Below are 12,474 nucleotides of genomic sequence, written 5' to 3'. Positions count from 1 at the left end.
ATTCTCAGCATCATTTTCTATATTGTTTGGATAATCACAGCAATACTTTGTTACTGTTTTTGTTTTAATGAAAAAAGAAAAAAAATCAGATACATTGCATTTAATTCCAGGATATAAGCACGTCTATCAGGACACTGACCAATCTACAGCAGCACCTTTCTTCAGCATGGGAAAAACATTTTAGAATGCAATGAAATTATTTACACTTGAGAAACATACAGCTCTACTCACTGACAACATTGAGACCAAGGAGATGAAAAGGTTTACGGATGCTGACCTACCTCAAAATCTATCAGCTGCAGGTTGGCAATAAGCGTCACTAGAAGGCCACTGTTGTATAGCTCTTGCGCCAGCTGAGCCACAATTTCTGTAGGTGGTTCCTTGTCTGTGGTCCCACACAGAATTTCCTTCATTGCTTGCAGAGATTTTGACACTTCCTCCGATGCCTGTTCACCAGCAGATAAGGGTTTTGTGTAAAAAAAAAAAAACAGAAAAGAAAAAAAAGTGTTTTATTTTGAAAGACAAGCAGTTCAAAATAAAAGCTTCTGACTGTACCTATGATGATTGTTATTTATTGTAAAGTGGGTTTAATAATTTTATGTAATCATTGAGGCTGGAACACCCACACTGGATCCGTCAGGTCCTACAGAAGCACACAGATATATTCAATTTAAACACGGCATGCCATTACTTACAGACCACGGGCATAAAATAGGGGCAGTAGTGCAACTACCGACTGGCATCAGCAATATCTTTTATGGGTTTGGAGGCAGGCACTGCCCCACAGAAGCAGCAGCACTTTCACCATCGCTCCCCCCATCCTCCGCACTGGGTTCCATCAACACGTGTGGGGCGAGAGGTGCCAGATGGAGGTACCGAACCGGCCAGCTCCTCCCGCTGCGCTGCTTCCCCATCAACTGCTTGCTGATGGACTGTCCCGGCTCCTCTGCTGGTAACCCAAATAAATCCTTGCAGCCCTGCCAGCTTTGCATTGCCACCACCTATTTCTCATCACGTGTGGTTTGAGCCAGCATCTTCCACAAGGGATTTGCCTACTAAGCACATAGGCACTTCAGCCTCAGGTTGGGAAATTAATTAAATTAAACAATTTGCTTTAATAAAGCTCCACAGCTGTCATCAAGCAAGCTAAAATAAGTCATCTTTTGCTCACACCTAGTGTACAGTAATTCTGTGTGATGTTTCAGATACATAATGTAGAGGACAAATCAGGAATTACCTTACAAAATGTCTTGTTCAGAAAGCTCACAACAGGAAAATGAAAGAGAAAAGCATATAAACAGGTAACAGCTTCGTGTTCGTGGCAGTCAGCAGGTTTAAATCACATGTGAATGATAACATCCCACTTCCCAAGGGAAATGACCACTGGCACAGCGCAGCAGCACTGGCTCACACTCTCCTCCCAGGCTTGCTCCACTTTGTATAAATAAAAGACTCCGTGGAGCAAAGATGTTATTTGTTCACGTGTGTGTGTGTGTGTGCTTTAAATCCCGCCTGCTCTAGCCATGGGGCTATGGGGGCAAGGGCATTTTCTGAGTTGGGGTATATTTAATACATGCATGACCCGCAGCAGGGCTGGTTGGATTTTTTGGCAGGGAGTGGGAAGGAAGTATGGGACAGGTTTGAAAGCAAAGCTGAAAATGACAGCAAAGTGCCAGGCAAGATGGTTAAAGACACTGAAGACAGGACAGCATTTCACATCTACATTGCAAAATATTTATTTGAAATGAGTGTTTTCTTAGCTTAGCAGGGAAAAAAAAATAAATCAAGACACAGACAGAAAACCCAATAGTCATTTGTAAAAGCTAACTGGACATTAATGGAAGTTCAAAGCCAGATCAATAATTTCAATACATCACCCACAAAACTGAAAGGAAAAATGTCATGCTTTCAAATACCACCCCATCAATCTGCATAAAATATCCCCAGAGTGCTCTGGAGAGGCATCTCTCAATGGCTGCTGATCCTCCAGCACTTTAGTAATGATTTAAGTCACCGATTTTATTCACATTAGTGAATAAAAATCCTAGAAAAAGACTAGAAATCCTAAAAAAAAAACCCAAAACACACATAAAAACCCAATAAAAAGCCGCTTTCACACTGCATCTACCTGAGAGATTCAAGCATTTATTTTGCACAGCATAAAGAAACATTCTCCCCCAATCTGTTCGTACCTACTCTCAGTTTTCTGCTAGTTGAGATAGGTCAGTATGAGTGGCATGTAAATGAATATGACTATGTGATAACTTTAACCACAGCAGAAGTCTTGTTCTTTACCGTCGCTCAGGAAAAGAGCCTATTTTTACCTCAAATGTTAGTGGTATGTCACTACAGATATCCCACAGAGTACAGATGGGATTAACAACAGGGGTGCTATCTTGGAAACTAAAGCTCTAAATCTTTATAAGAGCTGCACAAATATTTTCATATCAAAGGAAAAACCCATACATTTTTGGCTTTTCACCCATTCTGCTGGGCAGGGTGTGAATATCTCTGGCATTCTGTGGTTAAAAAAATAATACCTTTCCTTTCAAGGGTAAGTAGTCCTTTCTGATATGCAGAAAAATGTCTGCAAGACTCAGCTTTAGGTTTAATTCTCAGAAAGAAGGCCGAAAAGTAAAGCGCTGCAGGAGAAAACAAAACTAGGAACACCCCAGTGTTGATGGGCACAACTGGGCACCACAACCGCATTTCTCTAACCATCTGCCATCCCATCCACTCATCTTCTCAGCTTTTCGACATGCAATTTACATTTTGTGTTTAACTTCTTCCCCCTTCATATCCTCTGGATAGTCTGACATTCAGCCCGTCACCAAAAGCTATTCCCGGACAAATCTAAGGACTGCTCTTTGGTACCTATCCCTCATAATCTATCTAGAGGAAAACCATAATCCTCAACACAGATTCCTAAATTAACAGCCACTTCTAGCCTCCACTTTGACATTTCCACTTAATCTTACAGCATTTTTAGAATAATACCCTAAGTACATAAGCACTGTTTCTGGGATGGAAACTTGCTCAAGACTCAGGGGAAAAAAAAAAAAAAAAGAAAAAAGAAAAAAAGAAAGACCCAAGACCTGTCCAAAACAAACAACAAAGCAAATACATTCACTCAAATACATGGAAAATACGAGATGACAGAAACGTAGCTGCAGAACAGCTTGTTGTAAGAAGCTAGACTGGTCCTGACCCTCTTCAGGAAAATTTGCAAAAACCAACAAAGAGCTCAGCAAGACATCCTTCCTCCCAACAATGCCACAAAGAGAATTTCAGTGACAAAAAAAAGAGATTTGCTAGAAACTCCAAGGTCTATTATGACCTCCATACTACTGTTTATTTTCCATCAGTGGCAACAGCAACAATAGCAAAGTGCTGCAACTGTCACTTCAGCAGAAGTTATAGAGCAAAAGAAAAGGTGTCATGAAATATCTAAGCACTTTAAGCCATTTGCCTTGTTCTTGCAGCTAAGCACAATCTCATTTCCAGCAGATTTTCCTTTTACCCTCTAGGTGCGAGTCCTTTACATCATGATGGAATTTATGCCATTATGTTTAGAGAAGATGGTGTGAACAGAGGGGAAAAAAGGGGGAGAGGAGAAAAACAAACACAGAATCCTAAACAGAACAGCTTATATATATATTACATGCAGATATCAAAAATGGGATATGCTGAACTTTGGACAGTTAAAATTGCAGACAGGGACAACAAAGCACAAGATGAAATGCAAACTGATTCCCAGCACGCACATTAATTCAGTGTTTGCTTTGCTGTCACTGCACAGATGTCAGGATCTTGATCTCCTAAAGCAACTTGCAGGTTTCTAGTGTACAGGCATCTCAGTTCACAACACACAAACTTGGGAGGATCCAATTCCACAACAGAACACTAAGATTCAGGGTGGGTACATGGGTAGGTCCCAAATGAGTTACAAGGTTGATTTGCAATAGGTATGTAAGTGGAGTGAAGGAGAGCACAACCTGTACCCACCTGTGTAATGAAGGCAGATTTTTCAATGACGGCCATTTCTTCTCTACTGTCACCCAACACAGGACAAAAGTTATTTCTCATAAGAAACAACTCTTTATCCGCAGAGCATAGTTTATAGTGACCAGCAACCCACAAGAGGTTTCTGGGTCCATTTTGAAATACAACATTTTGTGTAAATGTTGGAATCTAACAGTCCTTGGATTACTCTGCTAACCCTACCGGACTAGATGATGTACAGTAGCCTTGGAGCTGGAAAACTGGCAACATAGATAAGCCTGTGTAACTTCTCTAAGTTAAATTACAAATGTGTTCAATTTCCCCTGCTTATAAAGTTGTTTTTTCATCAGCATTAATGCATCTTTCCAAACCTACCAACAGCTTCAACCACAAAAGTCGGATAATTTGTGAGTTGAAGATACTTCTCTCAAGCTTGTTTTCCTCATAGATCAAACTCCTGTCATTGTTGACTAAATGGGATCATAACACAAAGGAGGTTATGAAGAAATTATTCCATGAAATTCTATACGAAAAAAAAATCTTCCCTGAAAGACCTCAAGACTCTCCTCTCTGCAGCTTAACACACATGTGAAGACCAGCTGATTTTGTTGCAAACATCCAGTCTTTATTACAGAATGAGTAATGCTACTATGCCTATATTCAAATATTTCCGTACTCCAGTGTTGACCTACCTTCCAACAGTGCTAATATTGTGTTCTTCACTTGGTTTGCCAGGTCTAGACGACAATTTCTGAGTTTCATCTATTTTTTTCAGACTGATATCTACAGGAGGGCCAAAGTGCATGACAATGTTCTTTGGGCAGTAATTTAGCATTATTATGGAATGCTGCAAAACAGTTAACTTTTTCTCTATATCCCACAATCATAAAAGACATTTCAATAAGGAGTTTCTTGTTTTTTTCATTACGGGATTACAAAGAAATCCTCCAAGTCTTAAATTTTGTCTGTTCTTCTAAAATCTTCAAGAGAGATTTTAAAGAATAGCATGGAAGGCTAAAACAAAGATCTTATCTGTTGTTCATGCAGAAAGCTGAATTTTTATTTCCATAATTACATGAGTTGGGACTTTCCATACTCAAAGGCTAAGCTGTTTTATCTGCAACACTGCTTATGCGTGATACAGCAAAATAAAAAAAGCAGATCTGCTGCAGAAATCAAAACTTCATACAGGTAGTTTTTTAAAAACCTCATAGCACACCACAGAAATACTTTACCAAGAGTCCCCAACTTCAGCAACTTAAATTTCTAGCTATTGCAACTGGCTTAATAAAAATTACCTCTACTTACTAACATTGCCCTTCCCCTCTCCTTAGCTACTTAGGGCAATTTCACATTTATCTTACAATTGCCATGTTAAGCGTTCGTGATCCAGACCTATTATGCTTGTCAAAGAGAGGAAGATGGATCTCCTGTTATGCAATATAGATCCATTGTATCTTTTTAGCTCTCTCCAAGGAAGACTACAAAAACCGTAAGAGGAAAAACATCAGGCCTTGAATAATCAACAGTCTGAGCTCCTACACCTGACTTGACTTCAGCAAAGCTTTTGACACTGTCTCCCATCTCATCCTCATAGGTAACCATAGGAAATGTGCGATAGATGAGTGGGCAGTGAGGTGGATTGAGAACTGGCTGAAGGACAGAGCTCAGAGGGTTGTGATCAGCGGCACAGAGTCCAGCTAGAGGCGTGTAACCAGTGGTGTTCCCCAGGGGTCAGTACTGGTCCGGTCTTGTTCAACATATTCATCAATGACCTGGATGAACTGACAGCGTGCACCCTCAGCAAATTTGCTGATGACACAAAGCTGTGAGGAGTGGCTGACATGCCAGAGGCCTGTGCTGCCATCCAGCAAGACCTGGACAGGCTGGAGAGCTGGGTGGAGAGGAACCAAATGAGGTTCAATAAGGGCAAGTGTAGGGTCCTGCACCTGGGGAGGAATAACCCCATGCATCAGTACAGGTTGGGTGTAGATCTGCTGAAGAGCAGCTCTGCAGAGAAGGACCCAGGAGTTCTGGTGGACAGCAAGTTGACCATGAGCCAGCAATGTGCCCATGTGGCCAAGAAGGCCAATGGTATCCTGGGGTGCATTAAGAAGAGTGTAATCAGCAGGTCGAGGGAGGTTCTCCTTCCCCTCTACTCTGCCCTGGTGAGGCCACATCTGGAGTAGTGTGTCCAGTTCTGGGGCCCCAGTGCAAGAGAGACAGGGAGCTACTGGAGAGAGTCCAGCGGAGGGCTACAAAGACGACCAGGCAACTGTAGCATCTCTCTTATGAGGAATGGCTGAGAGACCCGGGGCTCTTTAGCCTGGAGAAGAGAGAACTTGAGAGGGGACCTTATCAATGCTTATAAATATCTAAAGGGCAGGTGTCAGAAGGATAGGGCCAGGGTCTTTTCAGTAGTGCCCAGTGACAGGACAAAGGGCAACAGACTAGTAACTCAACATGAGGAAAATCTTCTTTACTTTGAGAGTGGCAGAGCGCTGGAACAGGCTGCCCAGGGAGGTTGTGGAGTCTCCTTCCCTGGAGATACTCAAAACCCACCTGGACACGATCCGGTGCGACCTGCTGTAGGTGAACCTGCTTTAGCAGGGGGGTTGGACTAGATGATCTCCAGAGGTCCCTTCCAACCCATTCTGTGATTCTGTGAACTGCAACATCTCAAAGCTTGGGTTTGTCAGTGGGTTGTCTCTATTTCACCTCTTTCACCAACAGCTTAGGGATTTCACACGTACATATGTTAGAGGTCAGAAGGGCTTACTCTTACTATTATTCATCCAGGGACTTAATATAACATTTATGACTAACTATTCACATAACAGTGAAGAAAAAACAGATTGCATTAATTTTTTCCACCTTTCCAAACTCAGATACCAAATATACATAAGAAAAATACAGGGTGCCTGACATCTGGCATCTGCACAGCAATTGGGAAAGCCTCAGTTGTTCATAAGAATACGGTGAATAGGATCGTACAGCTTGTTTGGGTAGCATATTTCCAGGGCAAAAGGCTCTTTCTAAACTGTTGCTTTCTTGCACAGTAGCAGACAGTAACACACAGATGCCTGGCAGCATGATGTTAATATACTCCAATGTGTGATTCAGTGAACTGCCAGTACTCCACGCTATACATTGCAACAAAAGCATAAAGCTCCTTGTTTTGGCTTTATCTTTTTTCAAAATATTCTCACTGTGTGATTCAAACTGATTTTTCTCCTAAAAAAATAGTGCCAACACAGCTCTCTCTACATGCAACTGTAAAGCCTCCCAAGAAGAGCCATTAGCAAAATCTGAATCCAACATCTATGGAGCTTCAGGATCATCCCCACTGACTTATTCTTGGTACAACTTCATAAAGATATATAGGAACAAATTTTGGATCAGGAGGCATGAACTCTGACATTTAGCATATATTATGGCCTAGCACTCAAGGAAGCTGGCAAAGACAATTTGGCCAAGCAGGCATAACGGGGGAAACGCCTTTTAAAAGGACATATGATTAAATGGAAGAGACAGGTTTGCCCCACCTGGACATAAATTCCTTTCCCAATGCTAATCCTGCAGTGGGAAACTAAAGGTTCTAAGGTCCTTAAAAATAAATACATTTAAAAAAAAAAAAAAAAGGCAACCAGAAGAGGCAGGTTTTAAACTCTTGGCACCAGCACCTGATAGTATCTGCAGTTTCTCCCATCTCTAGAGAAGTAACAGGCCTCAGCAGAACAGGGAAACTGAAACATGAAACACTTCACAAAACCCCAGGACACGCAGAGCTAGAACGAAGGGGTGCCAAGCCCTTCTTATCTCATTCCCTTGTTTTCAGTGTGCAGCAATGAAATCGAAGGCAATTTTGCAACTGACTTTGGCAGCTGCGGAATCACATTTGCGTTCACAGTAGTCATGCAACCGCTCTTCCACGCAAATGCACATCATGTCCTCCGCACGCACCTCATCTCACACACCGGTCCCCAGCCGCTTTATCAGTCCAGGAACGAGCAATGTGAACAAGAGCTGATAATGGCTTCATTGTTGCTATGTAAAAAAAGCAGGATTTATTGATACAAATATTTGTTCTGGAAATCTTAAAGTCTTTTAACTGTAGCCTTAATAAAATGCTGCTCTCCTGACACTTCTGAACAGTACCAAATTTGTCACAGTACACGGAGATGAAAGAGAGGACAGATTAGTGACCTACCTGAACAAGCAGTCTAGTTCGATATACTTAAGTGAAAGGGGAAGAACCTAGACACTTCAGGTTGTTTCACATCTAGCTTCACGATGTTTCTGAACACTGACTAAGGGCGCTGCAGCCTGCGGTTCTGCTTGCCAGGAAAACACTCAGCATGGTGCCCTAAACCAGCCTTAAGTCACTTGGGTTCATCTTTCACAACAAACTCAAGTCTTGGACTAGCTACACCAGAAACTGCAGATCTTTCAGGCCATCTAAGCCAAGTGCAAAGATTAAGCCAAGTTTCAGCCAACCCCAGATCCGTTTGCTGTACTAAATTAAAAGCCTGTGACATTTTGAAGGCTTTTGCTGCAGGGCGGGTTCAGAGAATGTTACCAAACCTGTAGGCACCACAGATGGCACTGAGTCACGGGTGCCGCACCCGAAGGTGTTTGGTTAGCATCGAGAGTGTGATATGTTCAAGGACATCCTTCAGTGACATACTGGATGCCACCTGCACTGCTTTGTGCTGACCAGACTCAGCAGCTGAACACAGGACTGAGAGAAGTTGGGATGTCACCCCTCTTTTTTTGTGAGGTGGGTCAGGCATCTTTTCTATTGACATTCTTTTACAACATCCATCAACAAAAGGCATGGTGGCATATCAGAAATAAATGAAGCAGTATGACCAGCGTGTCACATGCTGTCTGTTCTTACTCAGGTTCAACAGATCTGTCCACTTGATACCAGGGTTTCTCCTCTCTTGCTTCCTATTTATGTGCATCCTCCGAATGCTACAGGGAGTTCATGCCAGAAAAAAAGCAGGAGAGTCTAAGCTCTGAAGAGTTAATTTCCTAGGTATTTAAATACTTCCCTGCTTTTCTAGATAATTACAGAACGGGCATTTCTTATTAAATCCAAGCACAGTTTGGTTCCACGTGACCAAGATTAACTTTTTATGGCATTTATAAAATTCTGTAATAAAATGTAATTAGTTGTTCTTCGTTGCATCAAAGCCCGAACAGGATGTCAGCAATTGTACAAGCCACAAGAACACCTTATTTATTTCAGATGTTGGATAAAAGAGGATGGTTGATAAAGAAGGCTTTAGTCCACTTTTCCAGCTGTCTTACCCTACTTAATCTCCCAATTATTACATTAGTTTTGCCAGTGCTGCAATACCTTCTTTAAAAGGGATGTTACTTAACAAAAATTCAAATTCAATCCTTATCTAAGACGACAGATGCTAGCGCAGTCAGCAGAGTTCAGTCAAAGTCTGAATGGGCCCTATTCTATGACTAACAAAAAGCATCACTAAGGAAGACTGCAAACCTCTGTATATTATGTGCGTACATCGGAATGAGTCTCCGAAAAGATGTAGAATTGCCTTTATACTTACAAGTGGCTTCTCTGCATCCTGTCTATCAAGTTGTGTCCTCCCCCCTCTTCCCATTACTCAGCCTTAACCGATCTGCTGTAAAGCTCCCTCTACCTGTGTACCGCACAGCTTGGTAGGAATGATCATTTCTGCATGATCTAAAAACAGCCCCTCGGAGGCACAGATGGTTCCTGCTGAAAGTCGCACAAAGTTGTATTAGAAGCGTCAAGCCTCTCCCTGTCCAACCTCACGCCCCCAAAGCTGCCCAGGGAATCTTCACCTCGTACTTACAGTTTCTCAACTGGGAAAGGAAACGAGGAGGTTCTCTACAAGCCCTGAAGTTAATGTAGGCTTTGCCACACTTCTCTGCCAATTCTGGCTGTATTAGCAGCTTTTAGCTGTCTCAGCCCACATACCACACTGGCTGTGCTACAATTACAGCTCAATTGTCACAGGATAAATCTTCTTGCTTAAGCATCTGAGGCAAGTCCTAGTTGGAAGCTACTCCACACGCAAGCAAAATCAGGGATGCTGTGGAGTCATACCCCAGAGGTCCTGGGAACCTTGGTTTTATGGTGAGGCAAAACGGCACCTTCCCAGTTCACACGGTAGATGACACAGAGCCAGAAATCCAAAAAATTGGAGACCCTGATTCCCAAACTTCTGTGTTCATAGGCCCACAGGGTCCAAAACCAGCTCTGGGATATCCAGGGTCTGTGGCTCTTGCAGAAGCCAGACCTCTGGGCTCTTTTGTGAAAGTCTGACACATTTCATCTCCCTTTGGAAATCAAATTGGAGGTAAATGTTTTGAAAAGCACAGAGTACAGCACTGTGTTTTGGGGTTTTTTTGCTATTCCTTATATTCAAGATATTCCTTATACTTACTTATTCCTTATACTTATTCCTCATTCCTTCCTTACTTCTCTAAACTCAAGAGAATGAATCCAGCTATTTTCTTTAATAGGCATTTATTTCAGGACAGCTCAGTGAAACACTTTAGATGAAAGGTAGCATTACTGAGGAGTCTCACATCTTCCCTTCTGAAGGGAGAAGGTCCCTGTGTGCTTCCTCTACATCACAGCACAAAGCCCTGAGTCAACAAGCCACATAAAATGTATGTGTAAATACTGTCCAAAAAAAAGTCTGCTTTCTTAACTTTTTGCCTTGCTGCTGAAGTCACTGCCTTGTCCCCTCTCCCTCCTGATCACCCACATTCACCCCAGGAACAGCCTCTACTACATAGCAATAAAGTACGGAGAAAATACTGAAAACCAACCTCCTCCTGCAAAATAAGCATCGTCATTAAATTCACAAGCTGTTTCCATCCTAATACACCAGGGGAATGCTCCTATATCTTCTGCTTTGTAAGGAAAACACACACCAGCTGTTCTGACTTTTATGAAAAATTTACATTGAGTTCTCAATTTTCTAAGAAGTCTGAATTTCTCCTCCTTTGTAACTGGCACCCAAATAAACAAACCAGTTCAAAGCCAAAAATCCTCAAAACCACAACCCAGAGGAGGCATGCTGCAAAACAAATCCAAAGAAACCCAAGTCTAGAGCTTCTGCTTTGAATGTCGTCTTTAATCAGGCTCTGAAGGATGAATTCAGCAGGGGAGGGAAGACTGTTCATTTATTTAGTTACTTATTTTAAGTTTTAGTTCAGAGTCAAATTCTCTCAGTGCTTTTCAGTTAACTGAAGGTATTTCAGCATGAGACACCAAATACCAGAGGCCTCCCTGAAATCCGTGTGACTGAACTTACATAATTAACACACTCTGAGCTGCTTGCTTCGAACCAAAAACTTTCAAGAGGGTTTCACTAAAGGCAAGAAGGGCTCGGTGCTTACCTTTTGGGTTGGGTTCCTAATACAGACTTCTGCACAGGGTGGGGGAAGCACAACATGTACACACCAACATCAGCTGCACAAAAACTGTGGTAACATCACTTACCAGCTATTTCTGTTTCCACCAACATTCAGTTTTAACCTAAAAGTAGTTTGTTGTTACTTAAAAACATATACTTCTACTACAGTAACAATATAGAGGCCCAGAGTCTCAGATGCAAAAAAAAAAAATTACAGTATTTGATTTTATGTGAGCACAAAATCCTAATTGGGAGCATGTTCATCAGAAGTAAGTTTAGCTCTGTGGGTACCTACACATTACTTGACAGTCTCATTTGTTATCCTGCTAAAACAATTAACAGTATCATAGTTTTCAAACAGCCTTCCAAGCTGTTTTGTTAGATGCATTACTATCTGGAGTAGTAGGAGATCACCCTTCATTTTGGCTGAGGCTCCTGGATCTCAATGTTTACTGTTTGACCCCCAGATCTGTTGTACTTGTGCAAAAGCCCCCTGATTTCAACAGAACCATTCAAACACAAAGCTACTTACTTGTGGAAGCGCTTGCAGAACCAGGGCAATGAGCGAACACAATTTTATTCCCTTTATTCTCCTGTTTTCCCAGTATAAAACCCTTATGGGTCTTCTACAACATTACCTCATACCTTGTCTGTCTTTTTTTCTTGTTTTTCCAATATGGCCATGTTTTCTTTCAGAATTTTCACAATCTCAGCAGGATTTTTGTGCGATTTACTAAACAAAGGCATGGTTTTTCTTCACCTGGGTTTCTTCCTTCAGGATAGAAGAGGACAGCCTTAAATCAAACAAGAAACAAAACCAGCTTTTAAGGTTTATACGAAAATGCAATAAAAACACACAAAGACATGACGAACAAGAAAAGGTTATGCCTCAGGCACTGTATCTTGCTTCAGCTACTCAGTAGAGCAGTAAAAGCTCTCACACACAGTTATTGCAAGTTCATCCAGGATTCACAAGCCACCATTAGCACGTGGAAAGCAAATACTCAGCACCTGCTCAGGAGCTGGATGCTTCTTAAAGCCCCTG

At 41.9% G+C, this 12,474-nt stretch overlaps 1 protein-coding gene across 1 annotated transcript in view; it reads right to left on the bottom strand.

Annotated features, from left to right (window-relative positions):
* CAB39L (calcium binding protein 39 like) overlaps positions 1-12,176 on the bottom strand; it is a 36,468-nt gene extending 24,292 nt beyond the window's left edge. The window contains exons 1-2 of the mRNA XM_086481939.1: positions 12,075-12,176; positions 282-446 (exon numbers count right to left, since the gene is read on the bottom strand). Of these exons, the coding sequence (XP_086338065.1) occupies positions 282-446; positions 12,075-12,176 (267 nt within the window). The remainder of the gene's footprint in view (positions 1-281; positions 447-12,074) is intronic.
* Between the last annotated feature and the right edge of the window lie 298 nt (positions 12,177-12,474).

Source organism: Leptosomus discolor, chromosome 1, assembly GCF_034619465.1.
Source record: "Leptosomus discolor isolate bLepDis1 chromosome 1, bLepDis1.hap2, whole genome shotgun sequence".
NCBI lineage: Eukaryota > Metazoa > Chordata > Aves > Leptosomiformes > Leptosomidae > Leptosomus > Leptosomus discolor.
The sequence above is the reverse complement of the archived record's forward strand: the minus strand, read 5'-3'. Positions and strand labels throughout refer to the sequence as shown.